Source organism: Periophthalmus magnuspinnatus, chromosome 24, assembly GCF_009829125.3.
Source record: "Periophthalmus magnuspinnatus isolate fPerMag1 chromosome 24, fPerMag1.2.pri, whole genome shotgun sequence".
Taxonomy (NCBI): Eukaryota; Metazoa; Chordata; class Actinopteri; order Gobiiformes; family Gobiidae; genus Periophthalmus; species Periophthalmus magnuspinnatus.
The window spans coordinates 14,881,186-14,907,621 of NC_047149.1; the positions used below are offsets into that span (position 1 = coordinate 14,881,186).

At 37.8% G+C, this 26,436-nt stretch overlaps 1 protein-coding gene across 1 annotated transcript; it reads left to right on the forward strand.

Moving 5' to 3' along the window:
* The first annotated feature begins 399 nt into the window (after nucleotides 1-399).
* Nucleotides 400-23,412, forward strand: LOC117392822 (potassium channel subfamily K member 2-like). The gene is made up of 7 exons (XM_033990979.2): nucleotides 400-617; nucleotides 1,797-2,113; nucleotides 6,422-6,539; nucleotides 12,400-12,560; nucleotides 17,282-17,477; nucleotides 18,812-18,978; nucleotides 23,030-23,412. Coding segments are annotated over exons 1-7 (1,320 nt in total). The 5' UTR covers nucleotides 400-616; the 3' UTR covers nucleotides 23,390-23,412.
* Nucleotides 23,413-26,436: the final 3,024 nt, after the last annotated feature.

Consider the following 26,436-nt stretch of genomic DNA (forward strand, 5'->3'; position numbering starts at 1 on the left):
CCTTTAGTAATGATCTACAAATGAATCGAGCTATGTCCTGGTCTTGTATTTGGGGCTTACAGTAGCTAATCAACCAAGCAATCACATTTTTGACACATTTTGACTCTTTATTTCAATAGGCTCTGTGTACTATCATGTCACAGCGACCTTGGTCTACAGACACGGGGTATTTCGTTAAGTTACTCTTTACACCACTGATGAAGTTTGGAGAAGGTAGCAGGCACCTCTCTCTACCATCACTGTCTCCACCTCTTGGAGAGGGCTCTGCGCAAAGCGTTCATCCACTCAGTTCGCTCTCACTGCTCATCTGAACCACGCGGACAAACAAAGGCATCATTCTGGGCTCAATGTTTTTGCTTATTCCTTGTACGAAGCTGTCAAAAAAGATTTGATTGTTTTCACACTAGTCGAGGTCGGAACGCCGTGTTCTGAATGTATTTTCTGCAGAGATGGGAGCGCGGCACGGGCGCACTGTGAGTCGGACCATGTGTCGCTCAGGAGCATCTCTTCGCGGGCAAATGGGAGACGCAAAACAACGTTGATTTGTGAAGGATTTTGTTTTTTACTTGAAGAAGCTTCGTCGATGGGAAAACAAAGAAAGAGGAGATGGTAGAGAAGTAAGTGCGCACAATGGTTAGCCTACATTTTTATATTTCAGAAGGAGTGCATCTAAGACAATATTTTTGTTCTTGTTAACTTTTATATCACTTAATCTAATAACTTACATGTGGAAGTACACATAGCCTATTTGTTTTGCATTCTTGCGCATAAGCCAACTGCATCTGCCTGTATACCTCCAATTTTATTATAATTTGTTTTCAGGTTAAGGATGCAGAACGTTTAGAAAGGAGTGTGACATGTTGTCATATAACCTTCAAAGCCAGTGATAAATAGAGTAATATAATGAGTGTGCCTCATGCTGTCTCCATAAGTTGTTGACAATACATTTCTAACAATTAAGACCTCGTGGGGCGGTTATGTAATTGCATCTAGTGTAGCAGGGCAGGCTGTTTGCGGAGTGCGAAACACTGTTGAATATTTAATGCGCCTTAGTGCCTTTGCCTATTTATTTTGTGCCCCCGAGTCAAAAAACAGCGTGCACTGCGTTTCAATTACGCATTTAGTTGCACGTTTAGACCGATTATGTAGATTTTATATTTAAATAATACCATCTTAGTACAACGAAGAGTAAAGAATGAACCTAAGTGTGCTCTGTGGCAGCTGAGTCCTGGCCCCGGGGTCGTTTCTTTAGAACAGAAGACTCAAGTGGGACAGTCAATGGATATGATAGTTCTGGGTTGAGAGTGTTGCGAATCAAAATGGATTTAAAGACATTTAAATCGCACAGAGGGGGAGTGTGGATTTGAGGAGCCACGGCCTATTTCAAATGTACAGGAGTGCTATAAACAATCACAATATTTTATTTATTTATTTTTTTCTATTTAACTTGTTACTATCTCTGACCTTTGACACATTGCTAGTATATCCATGACCATGAGCACAGCTTTGGAGCAGCTTTTTCAGACTGAGAAGTGAAGCAGGGTGGACCACCCTTGCACAGTTCTCACCCATAATGATTCACATGGTTCTTTCTTACAAGTTTACAATATATAAAATCTAAAAAGATGAAGACTGCGTGTAATGGTCTTATTTTTGTACCGAGTGGGGGTTTTACCCTACACTTTCGGGGGAAAAAATGATAATGTATTTGAAATGGATGGGTACTTCAGGTGTAATCAGCCAAAATACATCTACTGAAATGATCACTTCGACATGTCTGACATTGTCCTGTGCAGTGGCCGCACCTGATCTCCTTGATCCGAAGTCTGCTGCCAACAACTCCAAGCCGCGCCTGTCTTTCTCAACCAAACCAGTGGTGCTGACCCCCCCTGAGGACGATGAGTGTGACACCAGGATCACAGTCATGAGGTGGAAAACTGTGTCAGCCATCTTCTTCCTGGTGGTGCTGTACCTCATCATTGGAGCCACAGTGTTCAAAGCCCTGGAGCAGCCCCACGAGAGCGATCAGAAACTGGCCATTCTAGGGAAAAAACTGCAGTTCCTCGCCATGCACTCCTGTGTCAACACCAGCGAGCTGGAGAACCTGGTCAAGGTAGGCTGAGAAGGCACCAGAAGTAAATGCGATTATCCATTGACACAAAGACTGTGTATTATTTGGACAAGGCACTTCACCCACAGTGAATCAGGAGTCTATGGTGCGTGAATGGGCTACTGTTGGGGGTTGACTAGTTCATTGTTGTAATGTGCTCTTTATGGCACAAGGAGATACAAAATCGCTACACACCTCAGGCAGTACTGAAAGCTTAAAGTAAAGAAGAATCCCTTAAAGATGAATTGTCCATTCAGTGGAAAGTTGTATCAAAAAGGAGTCAGAGATCTGTGCAGTACATTGTATTTGTGTGTGTGTGTGTGTGTGTGTGTGTGTGAGACTATACTAATATATATTTTTGGATGGTACAGGCTATCGCTGGAATGTGTGTATATGATGTAATATTGTGGCAAGGAATTTGTTGGACAAACGCAATAGTGAAATGCAGAAAATGGTGAACAATGCACAAGTTCCATAGCAAAACCCCAATTTATCGTCAGCAACAAATATCGATTTTTATGCTCTCCAAAACTCGACTTTGTACCTATTAGTTGTTTGTGGCCACTATGGCAGTTTCTAGTGAAAAGGTTATTTTACCTGGTTTCTGACCCCTATAAAAGTCAATATGTGGCATTGTTTCTAGACCAGGTTGTTATTTCTGAGATGTTCTGCTTGACCAGAATAATGAATACAGTTTGCTTTTCATTTATCCTCATTATATCCTCATCAATGTAGGTGCATTTTCTCATGATTGCTGAAAGTGCTTTTTGGTTGTTGGGCGCCAGTTGCTTGTTGTTGACTTAGTACTCAAAACGATTGTTACTCAAATTCAAGAGGAGTCATTAATTTCTCCTGTGATTTTGATTGCCAATTCTCACATATGCTCCAGTTTAAAAGAAAAAACAATGAAAAGCTGTATTTTATGTGACTTGGCTTTAATTGCCAATTGGATTAACAACACATTAGGGCCAAAACAGTACATTCACTTTCTATTTTGAATCAAGCTTTCGAGAATGAAAATGTTTCTGAATTATGAATAGTTCATCAGAGTTTGTTATTTTTGGATTTTCTCTATTAGATAAAGACCGACATTAATCAGACAGGAAATGAAGGCGACAGAGGGTTGTGACGCAAATGAACCTGAGCCAAGATTTGATTATCAGATACTTTGCTGTAATGGCCGCCATATGAAATCACTTGTCTATTTGCCCATTAAAATAAGCATTAAGTAGGAGTTACCAGGATTTAAACCAGAATAATTGTTAAGTCCATACTTAATTGATAGTTACTGTCCACTGACCAACTGCCTCAGAACAAGGAAGTTGCTGGTTCAATTCCAATGTCAATCATCTATACGAGTTGACTTTCCCTGTTGTACTCCTGCTGGTTACTTTCTCAATTTTAGATAAAAATGACAAAACTCTCAATTTTAAAGAAGCATCCATTCACTGTATATCTTAGTATGTTCTCTTTCGACACTACAGATCCTCCTCCAATTAGATTTCGTACAAACCTAACAAAACATTTGAATTTCAAACTTAATTTCAATATTAAGGAATAGGTTTGACACTTGATGCCAATTTCAGTACAGTAATAATAACTAAAACACTATTTGTCATACAATACAATGTAATTTTTCAACACAAAATAAGAGCTGTTTATTCAGTTTAAGCATATGGCTGTTTACTAGTTCTGAAATCAGAACCACTCTAAAACGATCCAGAAAAGGTCCAGGTTGGTCCTATTAAAGATGTACCTTCTCAAATGAGTATCTAGTTCCACATTGATTGTTTGTGTATGGATTTTTTGGCAACACAAGAAGAAAAATATTGAGTGTGAGCAGTTTTCGTGTTCCTCTGGTGTACCATCCATTCCCGCTTAAGCTGTGGGTCTGTGCCTCTCTGTTATCTCACTGCGTTAATGAAGAGCTCCCCACACTGTCACTAAGGAAGACAGATGAGCAAAGACAAACTCCTCACATTGGACTGACCCTGGTTCTGTCTCAGTGTGCTCAAGTGTAGTCACGGTAAAAAGCTGACAGCGCTCTTCCAACAATGGGGGCTCTGATCCAGTTAATCACTTCTTTTGCATTAAGGCGTTTTTAAGACATACAATGATGAGAATAATTAATCAATTTGAGGGCCAATTTAAATGTAAAAAGATAAATAGCATATGTAGTTCAAAGTTTACGATTTAACTTTTTGGTTGGAGAGTTCACCACTTGCTTGTCTCCATGGAGACAGTTAGTAAAGTGCTTTGTCTGAAATTTTCCATAGTCTGACATTAAACTTATCTATTTCCATGGTGACGAGCAGGTAATTTCAATAGCTCGAGTTACAGTTCAGACGAATTGAGAGGGGACCCCGCTTACAATAAGAATGTGTTAAACTGCAATAAAACTACCTGTAATTAACGAAAAGTAAGATTGATAGATGTACTGCTACACTGTGGAACATTTCAAGCAAAACAACAACACTTCCTTGGAGACAATCAGGTGGTTGACAACTCCCATACGTTGCAAAGTGTTCCTTTAATACAGCAGTGTACAGTATGTGTGTGGTAATTATATTTATGTGTGTATGAATTATTAATAAAGTTCAGTTAGGGGATTAGTAGATGATATTTGCTGGGGAGGTTTTACACTAAGAGTTCTTTTGCTAAGTCTACGTAATAGACTTAGCTTAGACTTTTGTAATATTAAACAATCTTCTTGGTCTCTGTGGCAAGAAAATATAAATATTCATGATTTGTGGCTTTCAACTTTCCCGAGTTCTGTTTGTACAACTTCCCAGGTGTAAGTTTTCTAAGACGTTTCATTCTGATAAACCAAAAGCCACATTTTAGTCTCAGACCTTGAAAAACTACAACTTCGATTTAAGCATCTCTCTGATATATTTGACATTAAACCAGTTAAGTTGTTCAGTATCTCTACTTTCAGTGTCGGGACAGAGAAGCCTTGAATGAAAAACAGTGTGGTCTATCCTGTTAACTTAGTTGCACTCTAATTGGGCAGCTTCACTCATTTTACACAGTTTGCTTGTTGTTAGCCACCTGTTCTGCTCTATGCTAAAGATGTATACAATACTACACAAAACAATAGATGCTAATGAGTCTTTACGTAGGACTAGACAGGATTTCAAACTAAACAGCTGTAGATCACATCAGCACAGTGTCCTCACCTGGCTCCTATGTTTCCTCCATGATTGTTTTTGAATTGCATGATTACTTCCCTGAGAACTTTAAAAGTTCACGGTGGCATTGGTTTGTTGGTTGGTCTATTATTCATAGTAGTGTGTAAAGGAAGACGTAGCTACACTATTTACAGCCTTAATGTGTGAGAATTAATTCAAAATGAACAAATAGTTCATTAAGAACAGCCAGGTTTAGTAACAGCTTGATTAAGGGGTTAGGGTAGAAGTTAGGATTAGGTTATTAATTAAGTACTTACAAAGCCTGATGTGTTCATTGTGATGAAGTCTGTCTTGTAAGGTGTAGTTATTCTAAAGTGTTGTATTGTTGTGCACTCACCAATGATGGTTTAGTAAGCTCTTAGTCTCTTGTCTACACATTGGTACTGGTACTTCAGTATTTTTCCAAAAGGTTTTTCTGCCAGAAAGCAGCAAACACATCACCTGCCAGGCCGCTGATGTTATTTTAATGTGTGGAGCTTTTCTGCTGTGAAGCCTGTCTATAGAAGTAGCCCATCAAACAGAGCTGTGTTGTGTTGTGCTGTGTTGGTACAGTGGAGAAGGGCCAGAGCAGATATTCACTGACAGACCAGTGTATACTTTTCTCCGGGTTGTTGTGAGGCTCAGGGGTAAAGCTGTTGTGGCTTTGCATCATTGATGTTGTAAGTTCAAATACAAGGTCTCCTATAGAATAAAACAAAATGAGTGAATGGATACTGACAAATACTTTTTATTCCCCACCTAATACTTCATGTGTGTATATACAAAATGGAGATATACAATATTAGAATATAAAATATATTGTACATATAAAAATATAGTTTAAAATTCCAAACAAAGGCATTAAGTGAAAATTATGCACATTAATGGTTCATTTTATGGCCCGTTCATGTTTTGTGACACATCTGTAGGCACATTTAAGCAATTTTTTCGATGGATTGCTAAAATATTGTCTGATCATCATTGTGATCATAAAAATAAAGACAGTTGAGGTATTTTGTCAGTATTGAACAGCGATATCTATGCACAGTTTTTGCCTTTGTCTCCAAAGGATTTACCTCTGAATTTGTCCTTCGTAACCTGGATGTTGTGTTGACTTGAGTTTATCTCTCTTCCTTTGCAGCAGGTGGTGTCAGCGGTACGTTCAGGAGTCAATCCTTCAGGAAATTCTGTGAACCAGTCGAGCCTGTGGGACCTGAGCTCCTCGTTCTTCTTCGCTGGAACAGTCATCACGACCATTGGTGAGAGTGCTCCAAGCCCCAGCACAATCATTACTCTTGCTCCACTCACTTTTGGCCTGCAGTGTGCTCCTGTTGTTTGTTGTTTGGGAGCAGAGCCAAAGGAAATCAAACAGCTCAGTTGCCTCATGACTTTCCAATAACAAGTTGTATACATCCACCTATTTGCTGATGTTGAAAATGCACACAGGCCTCTTTTTAATACTACTTCCATTCAGGCCTGCTTAGAGCCCCCCTGACCTTTAGGGGGCTCCAAGCAGAATTTTCTGTTGGGAATCTCACCGCTTCAGGGCCACATATTGATATTTGACCAAATAAGACATCATCTTAACCAGTTGTAAAAAGAATATTGTCTGGCTCACAAAAGCAATATCCTCAAGTATAACAGTATAAAAACATGTAAGGAGGCCCTTCCCAGGAGACTTTTTTAAATTCTAGACATTTTTTTTTAATTTCTGGTGCATTTTAATGTGTTCCGTTTGGTTAAAGTGGGCTTACATCCAATTTTTATGTTATAAAATGATGAATTGGATAGAGTAGCTAAAAAATGAACTTAAGAAAGGGTACACTCACTTCAAAAACATATTATTCAAAAAGAACAAAGTAATGATCCAACTTAAAGCTGCATTAGAGAAATAGTCTGGGCATAACATCAGATTTATAAACATCAGGTCATTTGGATGGACTGAGCATTAAAATCTTCAAAGAACAGACCACAAAAAGACTTAAGGTTTGTAGGACCATGTTATTTTGATGTTTATCGTTAGGCTTTGAAACCAGAGTTGAGTTACATGACATACATTTGCATATGAAATTTGCGGAGATTTCGCGTAAATGCGCATATTAATGAGTATTTAGAACACATTCATTAGTCGTTCACAAGTTACTCATTCGCCCAGCAGATGTGACAAAGGGAGGATTCTGCCATAATCAACATTGTTAATCTGACAACAGGAGCAGTAACCTGCTTTAGCCTCCACTCACATCATCTTACAGTTCACAGATCACAAAAGGATCAGCTGTAACCAAAAACAGCCAATGTAATAAATGGACTCACCTGCTATCTTTGTCCCACTCAGATGTATGTCCTGCATGCATATTTATAAACGTACAGCTTCACAGTTTTATCCTGTATGTCCAGTGATGTAAAGTGGTGACATATTCGAGTTCTCTCTGAAAAGTCCCTCTTTCCCCAAAACTATCTTCTGAGGCTCTTCATGCATTGTCCCGTACTTTAGATAAACTTAACTTCAACAAAACAAGGCAGCTACTGGGAATAAAACACATCTTATCGTTTTAGATTTTTACACTAGTATAAACTCCTGAGTGCCATTTAGTTTCCAAAAAAAGAACACACTTTCCAATCATATTAATATAAATGTATGTGTCCCTCTGGTGGCCTTTGGGGCTCTAAGCAGCTGTTTCGTCTGCTTATAGGCATGGTCGGCCCTGCTTCCACTACTACCACTACAGTTGCTGCTGCACAAAGTATTTTAGGGTTTTATTTTTCATGCATTCAAAGCTTGTCCGTACCATATTGCCAGGCCATATATGTGTTCACAACAAAAACACTCTATACCAATTACAATACAATAAATGACAATAAAAACACTTTCATTATGGTCTTATAATAGTTCTGCTATAGACTGAGACCATCATCAAACTACTTAGGAAGGGTTCAACTTCATACTATTTATATATTTTTCAGTATCAATATTGTCTAGTGTCTATTTTTTCAGCTGTTCAAACGGTTCAAGTCCTGTTCAGTTCAGTCTTAGCACATGATTTTGTTCTACTTTTGTAGATGGCTCTTAATGCTCCTATCAGGGCTGGTGCCACTTGAATGCAACATGATGACCATATCCCTTTAAGACTTTCTTGTGCTTATGACAAGTGCATTGTGCGTCAGTGATGGAGACTATAACTGTGCTAGATTGACATTAGTGTTTTTCTCTGGGTTTGTTTCTGTTTAATGAACGTGCTGTCATCATATGTTATATCATCTGTTTATTATTCAGTGTGAGACTGCAGCACAGCGCCAGTTCTAACACCATTTCTGTAGAAGCTTATAAGAAATGGCCATTTTAAACAATATATTCTCACACAGTAACAATTCATATGGCTTTACAAAAACATATCCACATTTTTTGTCTACACCAAAGTGTATACAGTATATAGAAATGTCCTTGGGGTAGCTGATAAACATGTACTTACTTACCTTGAACACATCCTGTAGGCAGGGGCAGTGCAAAATGCATTGGCCACAGTCACTGCACGCTAAAATCAGATGTCAACTTGATTCATTTCCAATTTTAAAAGCTGGACTTCAAAAATGGCAATTCTTAAGTAGAAAGAAAATCCAAGTACTACTCAGAGTGTAAAGTCTTTAATCATTTAGTGAAATAATGGGGTGATGGTGTCTTAGTCGATTAATTATATGATTTAGATTTAAAAAGCTTTACATAAACCACAGCCGTAAAGAGAAGGTATGGAGTGATGGAGTGAGTTAGCTGGAGTTTTGGGGATGAATCATGGGTTTAATCTCAGTTGTTATGAGAGATTATTTGACTGATTGATGCACAGTCTTTACACGGCCACTAATTTCTTTTGTGAATCCATGGACAGGGAGTTCTGGTTCTGAAAGTTCCCATTGATTTATTATTCAGTTACAATTCAAGTTCAAATATTGAGATTTTAACAGCAAAATTTAGGCTAATCGGGTGTATGATTCAGAAATAAACCTGAAGTTACATTGTTTTATTGAGTTACCCATGATTAAACCACAAAGGTCAAAATCAACATCACTTTGTAAAGATGCAGCAAGAGCTTAGTGCAGTCTTCATATTAAATGTAATTATGAGCACTATGGGAGACATTAACTTTATGCTTCTGTGACTTTATGTGACTCTTACAGACTAAAAGCATTATTGATTGTACTCTACCTCTGATGTTTTTATTAAGTAAGGACTGCTGAACAGGGTAAAAAACTGCTTTAAAAATGATTCAGCTTCTCTTGTACAGTTCAGTTGGCACAGGTTGCCTGTCTGCAAATTTCACCCAGAAAGCATTTGTGATGTGAAATGAAAAAGTCTTATTTTAGCACAAAGCCAAAAGAGAGCAGAGGGCTTTTTCCGCTGCCAGATGGTGATCCGAGCAAATACCTTTACTGCTTGGTACAAAATGTTCACTTCCTGCCACCTCTGTTGTGCCAACAATCATAGTGTCTTCAGGGTTAAAATTAGATAGAGGAAAAGCATTGAAGCAAAACAACAGAGAGACATGTCAGCCATTACTGTAGCTACATGGTGTCAGACCTGTCAGTTCCACTCAGGCTTCAGCCCATTCACCTGCTGCACTGAGGAGTTGCACAAGTGGAAATGAATAATTAGATACAGGAGACACAAAGTAAACAACACAAGCTTGCACTTAAGTAAATAATGAACCGGAACACTGGAAGTCTGCCGTCTAGGGAAACAGATGTATTATTGAAAAGATGAGAAAGGTCCTACACACATCTCAAATCAGACAGTTAGTCATATCATCACTCATTTTGATTAAACAAGAATTATTTTTTTTTAGGAATGAGCTAGATACCAACTGTATTGCATATTGTCGTTGTCCTTGGGCACTGTACCTTGCCACAGTACAGATGGGGTATGAGTGACTGACTGTTGAGGTGGATCATTGGCATAGATTGGCAGAAATGTTTCAGTCTGCCCCAGGGCTACTGTGACTACAGAAGAAGCTACAGGAGTGTGTAGGAGTGAATGATTAATGCAATGTAGAGATTTTGACTGGTAAAAAGGGCTCATAACATAAAGCCACAGGGAATGATTTTGTACAGCATTTCCGTTCAAAACTATGACTTTATTTCATTTATTTGATGGACTATCAGCTGCATCCTAGCTCATCAGATAGTAGTAACCCTAAACTGGAATATTTTTCTTTAACCTTTAACCATGACCTATTCAGATTGATTAAGAACCAGTTTCAGGTTGATTAAGAGGTAGGTTGATTCAGGTAGGTTGATTAACAACTAATTACTACAGCAACCTGGTCAAGAGGCAGTAGCACAATATGCAAAGTGACAATGTAGACTATACAAGATAAACATACAGATAAAACATTACATCTCTATAAAACAGTATGAAAAAAGCCACTTAAAGATGAATTGAAGGCAGCTAAGGGGATCAAAGCATATCTGCATTATAAATCTGTGTGTATCTCTTTAAACACACCTTACTTAAAAGTAAATAATGAACAGGCCCATTGCTGTCTTTGGTTCTCCTCTGGTCCACATGTATTATTAAAATCTATTGTGCAAAGGTATCCATCTTTGTGAGTGGATACTGTCAAGTTCAATTACTCTTCTGCACACTTCTCTTCATCTGTGCAAAACCCTTGTGCCTTGCATATATTATGAGCTTTGCATCCCACGTGATTGTTCTTCATTTGTGAATAATTAAATACATGAAATGAAATGACTATAATGTACACATTAATGCAGTCACTGCTAATGAGTTGAGACATAATTGTTGAGCTTTTATCGGTCACCTTAGAGACACAACCAAGTCCTCTGCACGCACAATAATTACTACATCAGGCTCTGTGAAAAACATGAATTAAATGAGTTCAAGAACAATTTGTGAAGGGCTTTTAGTGTTAGAAGAAAAATAAATGTTTGATGGTTGGATTTAGAAAGAGCCAATGAAATAGTGTTTTGCGATAATGAAGTCTAGTCTAGTACACAGTGTGGTCACAGTACATAAGTATGGTCAGGGGTAATCATCTCTGCCAAAGTGAATGGGCCAATGTCAATTTAATGCCAGTAAAGAAATTGCTGTGTTAGCAACCATTTTTCCATGAAGCTAAATATAGAATAATCCACTCTCTATGAATAAATTAGCATTAACCACCATGATGTTAGCTAGATAGTTTTTGCAACAACAGCTCAGAGACCTAGTTATAGTAATTGTTTGTTGCCATTTGACACAGCAATTAGCAGACTCAACTTGAACCAATCTGGGGTATATTTATTGAAATTGAACTTTTGAAATACAGTATTTATGTTTGGAGTTCATTTTTATACAGTTGACCTCAGTGATTCAGCTAAGCAGCTCATGTTGTTATTTTGCATTAGTAATATAATAAGTGTGATGTGATGGCAGGATGTGTTGAACCACTCCAGTTTCCTGACGCTCATTAAACTAATCATGAAATGAGGGGCTTGATTGAGGGTTTACTCATAGAGAAACATGTTGGTTGCAAACATGTGGCTTGAGACTGACTAGAGCTGCTCCCCACAGACCAGACAGGGGTGATGCCTGAAAAATGTCCTGAGCATTTAAACACACACAAAAAAAAAGATAACTCAATAATGATTAGATGGAAAGTTTGTTCTGGTTAAAAACTACATAGACACTGTTCTCGTTCAGGTATTTTGTCCCTTTATTTGAAATAGGCTTGTCATCTGCATCAGACTTTTAGATCACATTACATACAACATAAAATAATTTATAAAGATGAAAACAAGTAAAAGGAAGGCCTTGATTTTAGTTGTTCAATGAGGAGAGCAGTGGAAATAAGACTAAAAGTATCAGCCGCTAGATCATGGTGAAGAGGGCTTAGCTGCTTATGTGGCGGCATTTTGACCATAGAAATGATCCAAACTGGTGAAAGTGTATGGACTTTAAAACACAGTGGCGCACCTTCTTTATTACCACCTTGTGACATCATGCAGTGGAGCCATGTTTTTAGCTCTGGAGATATATACTTATTTAGGATTACTGAAACAAAACACAACTAATGAGGAAACATAGGCATAGTATTTATAACTGGGTTTATCTTCTCTCCTTTGATGCAGGATTCGGAAACATCTCCCCTCACACAGAAGGCGGGCGGATCTTTTGTATCATCTATGCTCTGCTGGGCATCCCGCTCTTTGGCTTTCTTCTGGCTGGAGTGGGAGATCAGTTGGGGACCATCTTTGGGAAGGGCATCGCCAAAGTGGAGAAGATGATCGTGGTAAGTCTCATTTGTATATTGGTTGAATGATAAAAAATCCTTCTACCTTTCCTGTTTAGTTTCATGAGCCCAGTGAAGTGGTGTAATTACTGTAGTCTTGTTTGACAGCTTAATTATATGCATTATAATACATAATACAAACCTGCAAGATGTGACAGTGCCCACAAAATTAATATGAAGGGAAGTGCAAGGACATGAACATAAGCACTAAGCTCTGGTGGCAGAGTGGTTAGTATTTCGGGTTTCCATGATACGGCAAGGCAAGTTTATTTGTATAGCACAGTTTGTACACAAAGTAATTCAAAGTGCTTTACAGAACGAAATATGCATTAAAATCACAATAAAACAAATGTAAACATAAATAATCATTATAAAATGAACATTGAAAGAGAAGAGTGCAGAATAATACCCTTTTAGTCATATGCACAGATAAACAGAACCATTTTGAGCCTGGATTTGAACATTATCAAAGTAGAGGCCTGTCTCACATCTTCATTAAGACTGTTCCAGGTTTGAGCTGCATAAAACTGAAATGCTGATTCCACATGTTTAGTCCTGACTCTGGGCACCAGCAGAAGTTTCAGTGCCTTTCTGTTTTTTTCCCTTATTTATGACCTGAAAATCGAATAATAAATGTGTCTAATTGGCCACAATCTGAGAAAAAAACAGCTTAAAAATGTGAATTTGTGCATGTGTGTTTTTAACCACAAGTAACGTGATTATTTCTAAAAGTTTTTGCTGTATAAACAACTAGATGGAGAGCTCCAATTGTTGTGTAAATGCCATTTGTTTTTAATTTCATTTTGCTCTAAAGCTAATTAGGTTGTCATGTAGCGGGACAATAACAGCTTTTCTAAAACACACAGTGGTAACACAGGCTGCGGTTGAGATGAACACAATTCATTCTGACTTTATAAAGACATATAGGAAGCCTGGGCCCAGTACATTGGGGCTAATAAAATGTCAGCTCAATCCAGTGGCTACACTCCACACAGCTCTGTAAAGCTAACATTTGACAAGAGAAACGGCTGCCTCCAACTATCCAATCTACAACGCCCCATTTAAACTCAATAAATGTACTCTATAGAGCTAGCCTTTTGTTCAGAGCCACTACAGACAAGTCAAGGAGTTGATGCTATAGCTTATCACATATATCACATTACATTGCCACATTTTCCATTTTTTATGAGTCATATACTAAGTAGTTATATTCTTCTTAAAGTCTATATTAAATCAGTGTTATATTTATTCAGTTACAAGTGTAAAAACATGCATTCTCACTGTGAACGTGGATGGCTCTCCACAGATGTTACCTGTAATTTAATGCTATGTAAGTGCAACATTTCACCCAAAGCAATTTCATCTTCATGGAGACAAGCAGATCGCAGACCCTCCACCAGAAAAGTTCTGTACCTCCTGTACCTTTAAACAGAAAAAAACAAAAACAGTTTAAACATACAAAAAGGTACTCTAAATATAAAATAGTCCCTCAAAATTGTCACAAGGTAATTTCCCAATCAGTTTGTGTTTTTTACTGTTTACTGTTTGTGCAAAGACAACGATTTTTCACAGCCTTGATTTCAAACTGTGCATTTATGTGGCAGAGAATGACAGATGATGTTTCTCTGTCAGGGCTATCTGAGGTTGGGAGTTGATTACAAGGCATAGTTTTGTTGTTGTTTTTCTGCTTGCAGTCATTTCAGTCTGTTGTCTCCACCTGGCTACACAGGAGCTGTAATCAAACCATTGACACAAGGGGCATGATGCTATAGCTCCAGTGTTCAAACTGATTTCAGTTTCATTCTTTATTGCACATGTAAAATTTCACAGAGAACTACATTTAGGCAGGTACAACTATTCTGTATTTCTTTTGTTAAATATCCATGGGTTACAGTTTTTTTTCATTTATAATTATAATTATATATTATTATAACTGAATGAGCGCAACTAGCAAATTGCAAAGATTAGTTTCCTCTGCAAAGTAAATACCCTGTCCTCTTGTGTATCAAGCCTGCTCAGCCTGTAGTTTACAACACATCTGTTCTGAAATGCATAGGGTTGTTTTAGCGTAGTAGTTCATACAAAGAAATAACAGTCGTGGCAATAATAATGAGCATTTTACATTCACATTCAGGTAAGAGCTCAGCTTAACCACAAATAACGCACAGTGGCAGAGGTTTTGGTTTGAAGCTTGTTTCTTTAATACTTTTGACCTCCTATCCCATTTATCATGCTAAATCTGGCTGCTAGAACTGGACTCTGCCACCAAACCATTATTTAGTACTGTATATTGTGTTATATGAAACCTTGATTTATGAAGACATGAATGCATTTTGAAATGGAGAAGATGCCTATTCGTGTGACAAATTTTCACTGCATATATCTTCTGTAGTCAACTAAAAAGCAGTCTTAAAATACTGCATCTGACTTTTCTGTTTCCCGCTCCAGTGGAGCTGAAACAATCTGGCATTGGGCTAACAACAGGTGAATGATCATAGTGATGTATTACTGCCTTTGTGTTGAGCGTCTCGGGGGATGAGATGGAGGGGGGCATCTGGTTCAAGTGGTCCAACAAATGAAGTGTGGTCTCAGCTAAAGGGGAGACTGCGTAGTGAAGATGTGGCAGTAGACGTCCCAGTGGAATATATTAATGCTTATACAACCTCCATCCAATTACTGCACAGCTACTGTATTGTACTGTGGAAGTGCTGTTACTTCCAAATAATAATGCTTAGGCAGTGGTTATGAGTGTTCACCCACAAACTCAAAGCTTGGCAGTACAATTCCCGCTTCAACCACTCAAGAGTGTAGTTGTGCATGAGCCAAAACATGTCACCCACCTCGCCTACTGACTAACAGTTGATTGTTGGGGGAGGCCCATGTTACAGATTGGTAGCCCCATGGCAGCTGGGGCTACAGAAGTATTATACAGTATGACCAAGTGTTTGGAGTGAATGATTAATGCTAAACAGAAGCAGGGCTGGGTTTGGTTTGTACTTGGAAACACAAAAGTGCTATATAAGACCAATGCATCATTATTATTATTATCGACTTACGATCAAAAGTTGTTTTTGTGACTACTACTATTATTATTTTCACATTTATTATTACTACTAACCGTAAATCACGACTGCAATTTTTACACCTTCTTATTCTTGTACAATATTTTATGTTACTAACTGTGCTATTAGTACTGAAACAATCAGTACAATTTTAGCCTAAAAAGAACCAGCACCCATGTTTATTCTGTAATTATAAATATATTTATAAGTGTGTGTTTGTGTGTATACATACAAAAAGTTTCCATGTTTAGTTGCTGACAGCTAAGGAGCGAGTCTTCCACACTGCTGATGTACAGTGAAATGCCACTGGAGTTCAGTGCTTAGAGTGAAGATTGTGATCTTTAAGCTTTCCCTCTGAGGCCTTACATAAGCAGAGAAGGGCAGAAGGCAAAAGGGAGGCAGGTGAGAGCACTTGGAGGCAGCAGCATGCACGCGATCAGACCCATAGCCACAAGACCAAGTACATGTAACAAAGTAGAATTATATGTGGAGAAATGTACATGTTTGGTTGGGATCCATCTGACAGTGATGAGAAGAGACAGCAGTTAAATACTCCTCTAAGGTGAAAATAACCGACTCAGACCTATATGAACAATCTTGAGGGAAATCACAGAGGAGAAAATAGACATTGTGCAATCAAGTGGCAATTTCCACAAGCACCATTACAGCGGCAGATGAGACAGAAATAAATTGGCCACTTGAAAACAATGATTATACTTCCTAATGGGATTGCCATAGAATTACTTTGTTGAAAGTTTTAATTTACAGTTATTTCCAGAGCTCAAAAGTGACTGTTTGTCTACAAAGATCTGTGTAGGTGTTCAGTGGGACAGTATTAATATCTAAAAGTAAATTTTATTAACAACAACAACAACAACAGTAACTGGCAGTACATAGTAGTTATTATATATATAGTATAGTATAGTATAGTATAGTATAGTATAGTACAGTATAGTACAGTACAGTACAGTACAGTACAGTACAGTACAGTACAGTACAGTACAGTACAGTACAGTATAGTATAGTATAGTATAGTATAGTATAGTATAGTACAGTATAGTACAGTACAGTACAGTACAGTACAGTACAGTACAGTACAGTACAGTACAGTATAGTATAGTATAGTATAGTACAGTATAGTATAGTATAGTATAGTATAGTACAGTACAGTACAGTACAGTATAGTATAGTACAGTATAGTATAGTATAGTATAGTATAGTATAGTATAGTATAGTATAGTATAGTATAGTATAGTATAGTTGAAAACATATTCTAACACAAATAAAAAATCTATATGATTTGAATACCAGCATTGTGTCCTTGGGCAAGACACTTGACAAACCTGCTTTGATCACTCTGGTGTATGAATGATGCTTGTCAATGTGAGTGGATGAGAGGAGGGAAATCTTTGTTAGTGTCAAGTAAACTTTACGGTATTGATATGTTTTTGTCAAAGAACAATTGACTTAAACCTGTCCTGGTAAAATGTTGATGTATTTCCAGATGCCCTTTTCTCCCCTGTACATGGCGAATTGTGGTTATTTTTAACATTCACTATTTACTGATCATTTTGACTGACATCTCTGCCAACCTGTCAGTAAGTGTTTTGGACACTAGCGGCAGCTGTGTTTCACATGATTTTCCTTTGTTGTTTTCAGAAGTGGAAGGTGAGTCAGACCAAGATCCGTGTAATCTCCACTCTGATCTTCATCCTGTTTGGGTGCCTCCTCTTCGTCGCTCTGCCAGCTGTTATCTTCAAACACATCGAGGGCTGGAGTGCGCTGGAGTCCATTTACTTTGTGGTCATCACGCTCACTACCATTGGCTTTGGAGACTTTGTGGCCGGAGAGAAAGGTACCAGTATCAGTGAAGTTTTCAGCAAAGATGTTTATGTTGAGACACTGCATTGTCAGTATTTTTAATCAGTTTGCTCTCTCAATATATTCATGTGGAAATAACAACTTTGTCCAATCCTCCCTCCTCTATTCTATATATCTTGGACTGAATCAGCTGTTGGGCACTGCTGTGATGAGACATTACATTATGTGCTCCGACAGATTTTCCAAATGCTTCTCCAATCTCGAAATATGTTTAACGCCGCCATCTGTTGAATTTTTAAAAAAAGTAATGTTATCATAGACTGCAAAATTAGCATGACACGCATAAACAATATTCCCACCTGCCACTGCTGTCCTATTTGTTTCATATGTTGTAGCATATTATCATGATGTACATGGAAGCAGCTGGACTCCACCTGATAAGCAACAGTGGGAAGACAGATGGTAAAATTCACAAACATAAGTGGGTAGATTAAATTTCCCTGGGTAACCCTAATGATTATAGATCAGATTAGTGCACCTGCGTCAACACCGCTGCTACAGTAAACTAATCAGGGCCTGTTAGTTAAACTGGCCTATTATCTCAGCACCACTGCAGTACGGTGTGCTGGCGATTTCACAAACATATCGTCTGTCATGGGAGTCAAGGATTAACATGTGTGGAGATTTGTGAAGATAACTGTCGTATTATTGGCTTGAAGTGGAAAGTATCATTGATGATAGGCCTTTGCAATTTGTTGTTGTTGTTGGTGTTACTCACTTAAGGCCCATAATTGCACTGAATGTGGAATGTGGTCTATAAATGGGTACAGACCAGACTAAAATGGGACAAATCATTTGATACTTAAATGTTCACTATGCAACTTTTCTGGTGGACTCTTCCATGCAAAGTTAGCAGTAGAAAAGTTGATAGTGTCATACCGTGGAACATTTCAAGCAACACCTAACATATCCATGGGGACAAGCAGGTAGCAGACACTCCACCAGAAACGTTACGCTGTACACCTATAATGTATAACAATGCTGGCCAAATTATGTTCTCTGGTAAAGGCAGTGTCTGCAAATTCACTTTGGATTCAACCATCTCCCTGCTTAAAATGCCTGTAGATATTGAATAGTTAGGATAATGAATCAACTTCTACCTCTACATTTCCCCCAAACAATAGCTAATATTATGACATTATTACCAACTTGAATCCATGTTGACTATAGCCTAAACTGGCAAAACTGTTGCAGGTAATGCTGACCCACACCTTTTCTTCTTTTTGCTGATGTCAGGTGTAAAGTACCAATTGTGTTTGACATAACCATGTTGCATAACCCACTTGTCCTGTGTTTTTCCCTGTTTAGGCGGGTCAGAGAGTCCCTCTGGAGGGTCAGCGGAGAGCCATGTTTACCTGGACTATTACAAGCCTGTCGTCTGGTTCTGGATACTGGTGGGCCTGGCGTATTTCGCTGCTGTGCTCAGTATGATTGGAGACTGGTTCAGAGTCATCTCCAAGAAAACTAAAGAAGAGGTGCGTGACGTGAATACAAATGTTACATAATACAGTACAAGGAGTGAGTGGGAGAAGTGAAGGATTGTAACAGGAACATACAGAGTTTTAAATGCAAAAAAACGGTTTGTCATAAATGCATTGCACCTTCTAGGCAGCATGTTATGTGAACACTTACATACAATTTAATTAAAATCTTTTGTCACACTGCTTGTGATTACTATTTACTTTGGTCTGTATATTGGAACAACAGATATTTCTAAAACTGCACAAACCACATCAGTTTTGAGGCTAATGTGCCATGTAACATATGCTATTTTACTGTCATCATATATATTGACAACAAGAAAAGATCAAGATGCTAGCGCCTACGTAACTCATATGCAACCAAAACATGCACAGTAGGTAAAATCCTCCAGCTAAGATAATCCTGACCAAGCCTAGCAACAATATCATGGAAATATGTCCCCAAACACTGCGCTGAGGTACTCACTGCTCCTGAGGAGTTACCACGGGGGCATTGGATGGGTCAAATGCAGAGGACAGATTTCCCCACAGTGACAATACAGTGTACCGTAACCTTAATTTAGTCTACAATTAATTTAGTCTACAATTTGTGATTAATAATGTGTTTTCCTTCCCAAACTGGACAATATGCACATGGAGTTTGAAACTGTAATAGGATATAATTGGCCATTTTTGGGATTATTACAATTGTTATTTAGGTAAATGACCTTTATGCCAAAGCTGAGGTGGTCCAGTCATTATTTTCTTAAACAAAGCAAGAGCAAACTCAGCCTCCATCTCCTGACCCGAACAGCCAGAGAAGGTGCAGTGGCAGAAATCCTCATTAGTCCTGTGCTCCAGGATCCATACAGAGAATGTGTCAGTCTGAGGTAAAGATTTAAGAAAGAACAGAGTGTAAAAAAAGGAGAGAGGGCCGTGGTAAAGGTCGACTTTGAACCCTTCAGATGTTAATGAATAAATAAACAGCCCTGAGGAACAGAAGGAGGCCTAATGCATCATGAAGGTGAGATCAATGATGTTGCTCTGCCTGTGTTTCAGTGGGATTTAAGGGCTAGTACTACTGAAACACTGCACAGTACTGAGAAGTCTGTTTTAGAGAAGTCAAGTTGAGCTACACTACCTGTTCTGTTGGAGTTAATATTTTAAGTTCATTGTGGCTCAGATTTAGAAAGAGCTTGGCTGATTTATTCCCTTTTGTCCTCTGAAATTAGAATATGGAGGGACTAGTTGAGTGATTCTCTAAAAGCTCAATTACTTAAGGTTCTTTATTTATTTATTTATTTATTTTTGGTTTATTTGTATAGAACAATTCATACATAAGGTCATTCAAAGTACTTTCCAGAATAAGAAAGACATTAAAATCACAATATAACAAATTAATAAAATAAATAAATTATTTGTGATTATTTGTGATAAATAATCACAAATAATCATCATAAAATTAACAGTGCAGAATAAAACCCTTTCAGTCATATGCACGGCTAAACTGAACTGTTTTGAGTCTGGAACATTGTGAAAGTAGAGACGTCTTGCACATGTTCAGTAAGATTGTTCCATGGGGAATCAGCATTTGAGTTTTATGCAGCAAAAATCTGCTGCATAAAACTCAAATGCTGATTCCCCATGTTTAGTGCTGACTCTGGGCACCAGCAGGAGGCGGGTCCCTGAAGTGTGATGATGGTTCATATGACACTAACATGTCGGACATGTACTTTGCTAGGCCATGGAGAGACTTGTTCACAAGCAGAGCTGCTTTTAAATCTATTTTCTGAGCTTCAGGAAGCCAATGCAGAGACCTGAGCACAGAACTTATGTGCTCGTACTTCCTAGTTCTAGTCACGTCTTGAGCAGCAGCATTCTGGATGTACTGCACCTGTCTTAACGCTCTTTTGGAGAGGCCAGTGAGCGGGCCGTTACAGTCGTCGAATCTACTGGAGACAAATGCATGGATAAGTCTCTCTAAGTCTGGTTTTGACAGTATACCTTTGATTTTTGCAATGTTTTTAGATGGTGAAAAGCTGCAGAGGTTATTGATTTGATGTGGCTGTTAAAGTTCAAGTCTGAGTCCATTATTGCCCCTAGATTTCTTGCGAGTTATGAAAGTTTTAGACAGAGAGACTGGGGGTGACTACTAACACTTTCTCTTTGTTTCTATGGGTGAAAGACTATGACTTCAGTCTTGTCTGAGTTTAGCTGGAGAAAGTTGTTTTGCATCCACACTCTGATCTCTTGGATGCAGTGGCAGAATGAATCCACTGGTCCATATTCACCTGCTGCCACTGAGACATAGATCTGAGTGTTATCTTTATGTGTTTTTATGTTTTAATGCTGTTGGGCTTTCTCATCTTGCTGAATTGCCTTTACCCTAATTGTGATGTCTGAAATCTGCTTCTGAGCCTTAGGTTGTGTAAACTACACTTTCATGGGGAAGTAGAAACTATGAACAAAGTTACTGCTAAAGGGACTTGCAGAGAGTGCTGTATCTAAGCATATTTCTGAATATTGAGTAGGTGGTACAAGCTGGAATCAGAGCCAACAAAAACACAATGGAGAAAAGATATTGAGATTCTTAAAGTAGAAAGTTGCCTCATAGTGGTACTACTACAGGACTGCAACCAGGGGCACGGTTAGTTATTCTGTAAAAACATGAGAATGAATCCTGACATTTCAAACTGTAGCTAACATTGTTTTTGTTATTCATTACAACTACTGTTGTTCCAATACAAAAAACTATAAACTTGATTTTGATACTGATAAACTGATACTTGCTACATTGTAAGAAATAAGTTGCTGGATTTGCTTAAAAATAATGTGGAAAGTGGTTTTGTGCAATAAAATTATGTCTAGGCTTTGAAACCTATTCAATACCATCTACACATATTTTTTCAGAACACAAATTACTTTTTCATGTTAATGAAATGTGATCAAATCATTTTGAATGTGCAGATTTGTTATGTTGCCTAATCATGTTTTGTTTTTTGTTTTTTTGTTTTTTTATGGTGATTGTTAATACTTTAATTCAGTCTACACAATTACATCTAGGCCTACATGCAACACCAAATGTCCTTAAAAGATTTAAGGTAACAATAAAGTACACAAAAAAGTCTTTAGTTTTCCAGAGTCCTGTATTGTCTAAAATGAATCAAACCCACAAATCATTACCATCTCTCTTGTGTCGTGCACGTTTAAATATACTGATAGCACTTATTACTCTCTAATACAATAACAGACCAGTCCAGGACAGAATCGCAATACAGAATATGCAGAAAGAATACTCACCATGTGACTGTCTTTAACTTTCTCAATATGCATTCAGTAACAGGTAGGGCATCAGGTACAAAGTCCTCCTACTCCTACACCAACCTGTGGATACAAGTGATGATACATTTTTACTAGGAAGTATATTTTGTAAAAAATAGACCGGTTAAATAGTTTGCCTTTGTTGACATACTTTGTTTATCTGCGGCCTGTGTTATGATAGTTCTTCAAAGTCCTGCCTTTTCTGAAAGAGGTACAGAGATTTTATTGGCTCTCACTTTTTATTTTAATTGATACTGTTTGCAGAATGGTGCTGCACAAAATCACTAAACATTTGCTTGTTTCATGCACATAGGTCTTATTACACATGGAAAGTGTGTAAAATCTTGAATAAGTCGTACCTCCAAAGCAGCTCTTATAATCCACCTACCTGCACAGTGCAACTGTCATGTGTATGTTTGAATTTTCCCTCCAAAAGTTCTGGGGAAATGATAACAAAGTCATGTTTTCTCAGCGTGATTAAAAGATGCAGGTCTAACATTGGTCACAATCAAGCTGCCTTTGTAAAACTTGAACATGCTGGACAGAGAATCATAAATAAGTAATAAATAATAAATAAATATTAATGTAAAATTTGTGTTTGCAATTTGAGCAACTTCACTCATGGCCATTTTTTGTCAGTTTACCACAAGGAGTAGAATGTAATTTTCAAAATAAAAACAATACTTTTTTTTAATTAATCAAGTGAAAGTAGTACTATCATTCTTTCCCTCTTGTTGGTGGTCAGGTGGGGGAGTTCCGGGCACACGCTGCAGAATGGACCGCCAACGTGTCGGCTGAGTTCAAGGAGACCCGGAGGCGCCTCAGTGTGGACATTTATGACAAGTTCCAGCGCGCGGCGTCCATCAAGCGCAAACTGTCATCTGAACTGGGCATCAACGCAACACTCAACCAGGAAATGACTCCAGGCAAAAGGACCCTGTCGGTTAACCTGGGGGATGAGCGTGACTGTTACCCCAACCTAACTCTGCCCCTCACCCCAGTCCCTGGAGCACTGACCAGGAACGGGAGCCTCTATCTGAACGGACTCAGCCCAGACTACGCAGTGGAACGCCGGGAGATTCCTGGCATGGACAATCTCAAATAAGAAAAGAGAAACATATAAACTGTTGGGAGTTTTGTTTGATTGACTAAGCGTCTCAAGACATTTGCTAGCTGGAACATAAGGGGAAAAGACGTATGATCACGAGGAACTATCAAAGCCATTACCTTACATGAATGGTTTATGTGCCAACTATATCAAATGAACACTTTGATACTGGACTCAAGATTGTATTAAAGAACTGAAACATAAAAGCTTCTCAATGATAAAATGTAGCAACAACATCATAGATCAGGCGTAACACTGTGACAGTTCAATGGTGAATAATAGTTTCTTTCTCCATTCTTTTAGTGGTTGGGATAAATCTAAGAACAAGTGAACATTTTGTCCTCGGAGGTTGTGGTGGAGCCGGGGATAATGAGCACGCACATGGTCGAGTGGTTGGCTGGAGGAGTGGGTTAGAGAGATATTAAAATGCAGCTCTGATGTGGTGGTCCCAGGGAGAAAGTGGTGAACCTGTTAAAGAGGTGCCATGCAAAATTTACTTTTTAGTATTTGGAAACATATCTAGGATTGTATTTTGTTTCATTCACCTTCACACAAAGAAAGTTACATACTATAACTTTAAGTAATGTTTTACAGTTGATATATTTAGCTTATTGGTTGTCAAATATACAATACACCCTTTACTGGATTGCAAATTGGGAGTAGCTTGGGTGCTCCGATCCTCTTGAGGTGGAAATGAAAGATTGTTTCATTACTAGGCCTGTCACAATAACACATTTTCAAGTGCGATATATTGCTGAAGTAAATATAGACGATAATTCATGCCACTAAAATGCTAGAGCGGCAATAAATAAATAATGTAATTAAACACTTAAGTACTTAGTTTGTATCTGTAATCAGTCAAGTTAGTTATTCAACCTTCTACAGCTCAAATCTTATCATAGTGCCAAAAATAAGCCAATAGTAAGCAAAGTAAATATACACACAATAAATCTTAACCCCAAAAACATTGTTCCATCTAACATACACTGAGTCGATGTAGTAATTATCGAGAGAGGTCTATTCATTACTAATAATACTCATAGTGTTATGCCTGATCTGTGTGTAATAGTTGATCATATAGCTGAACTTAGAAAGCAATACATTTCTTATCATTGTGTTCTGAGGTCTTGAAATCTGCATCAGATAAAAGCATCCTCCTCCTAAACAACAACAGTTTGTCACTCACACCATGAATGTGATGTTTTTTTTGTGTTTACACTGTAAATGTGTCAGGCCTTGCATTTGTACTGCTGCTCTTAAGATGTGAGTATTCAGAGAAGGTTTGCCTCTTTCACCCTAAGGAATATTACAATAGTGCCTTACTGAATCTAAAATGGAGTTCATGACGGAGCTCTGAGCATAGTGGGAGATGGAACACAAAAGAGGACAATGTTGTTTTTATAGGAATGGTTTCACTTTTCTTTCAAAATGACTGAAAACTTGGCTTAAACAAGGCTTACATTCATCTGATTTCATAACATTCTAAATGCCTGTGAGAATGATAAGGCAGGAAAAACTTCATGGTATAATTTCTACCTAAATCAAACTATACAACAATAATTCAGTTACACATCATTGCAATAACAATCAGTATGCTAACATATTTTACAGAATATTTTAAAGGAACTGCAGGTTGAAAATTCAACTTGAATCTGAATGTGATTGTACTAAAATGTATGCTACTATAATTATGACAATACATGTGGTAAATGTAATTTTAATCAGTTTCTTTTCCTATAATGTTCACCTCTCAAAGGACAGTAAAGATCAGGCCTGAAACAAGTAAATATACAGGCACATGTTGAGAGTACACCATATATTTCAGGTAGTGTAATGTCTCATGCATTTTACAAATGTATTTATAGAAGTCATTTTGAAATGTGAATGGAAATGGCTGCCTGTATAATTTTCTGGTTAAGGATGTTAACTGTTTATCCATAATAGACGAGGGGAGTCATTACTTGTGCTTTGTTTGTGCTTTGGTTCTTCAAAAAACTCCCAACATATGCCATTAATCCATATCGTTGCTGTGTCATTGCATATATTTTTGTCATGTCTGCTCAGCTTATCAAATGATTATCTCAAAAAGTGACAAAGTGAAATACCATTTTTAATGACAGGAATATAAAAATCTTCTTTATTATTATATTGATTATATGACATAGATGATGCTCATTGCGGACCTCTACATCACTTTAGTTGTTTTTTTCTCCAGTCCTCATTTGAGTGACAGCCACTAAAGGCTATCTGTCAGTATATATTAAAGTGACGGACAGCTGTCGATGTTTGTTTTGCAGCAATCCATTAGAAAACATAAAGCAAAGAAATGAGTTTGTGAAAGTGTGTGGGTGGTTTCATTCTGCCTACACAACTACATGGCATTCCCCTGTCCTTGTTTCAATGAAGTGTATTCTTCAGAATCCACATCTCAAGCATGTTGAATGTATTTATTTATATCACCACAGACAGGCCTCATTATGAATGTATGACACTTCGATTCAATGTGTTTATAAATTATAGATGCAAAGATGAGGGTAATTAGCTCAAAGGGTATGAACGAATGTGGCCAGACTTTTAATCACCTAAACAAAACAAGATGTTATGTTGAGAAAATGTCACAAATAGACATATATTAACACATTATTTTTTATCTTTTTTTTTTTTCATGATTGCAGCAATTAATATGCCTCAAATTCAGCTGCATGCTCTGCTCACATAGATAAGATGTTTGTCCATAAATAGGCCTACAGCTGGCTTTCACATGGTCCCTGCTTGAATAAATGAATAAACTAAACCAAATTAAACTTAATTGTGGCTAAATAGATTGACAGCGCCACAACACAACTCATCACTGTGCAGTTTGTCAAATGAATTGCAATTTCATATATAACATGACTTTATTTGAACTGTGTTGAAGGATAAATAAAATGGTAGGTGCTTATAGTCAGTATGGCTGACTATGATCATACACAGTGAAGTTGAAAGTATTGCATCAATAAGACTAATGTCTAATTGTGTTATTCAATGTCTTGTTTAAATGTGCA

What these genes read in the sequence shown, in the direction of transcription:
- LOC117392822 (XM_033990979.2), top strand. An exon ending in CTTTGTGGCCGGAGAGAAAG is followed by an intron (nt 17,478 to 18,811) that starts GTACCAGTATCA and finishes TTCCCTGTTTAG; the next exon opens with GCGGGTCAGAGAGTCCCTCT. An exon ending in CCAAGAAAACTAAAGAAGAG is followed by an intron (nt 18,979 to 23,029) that starts GTGCGTGACGTG and finishes GTTGGTGGTCAG; the next exon opens with GTGGGGGAGTTCCGGGCACA.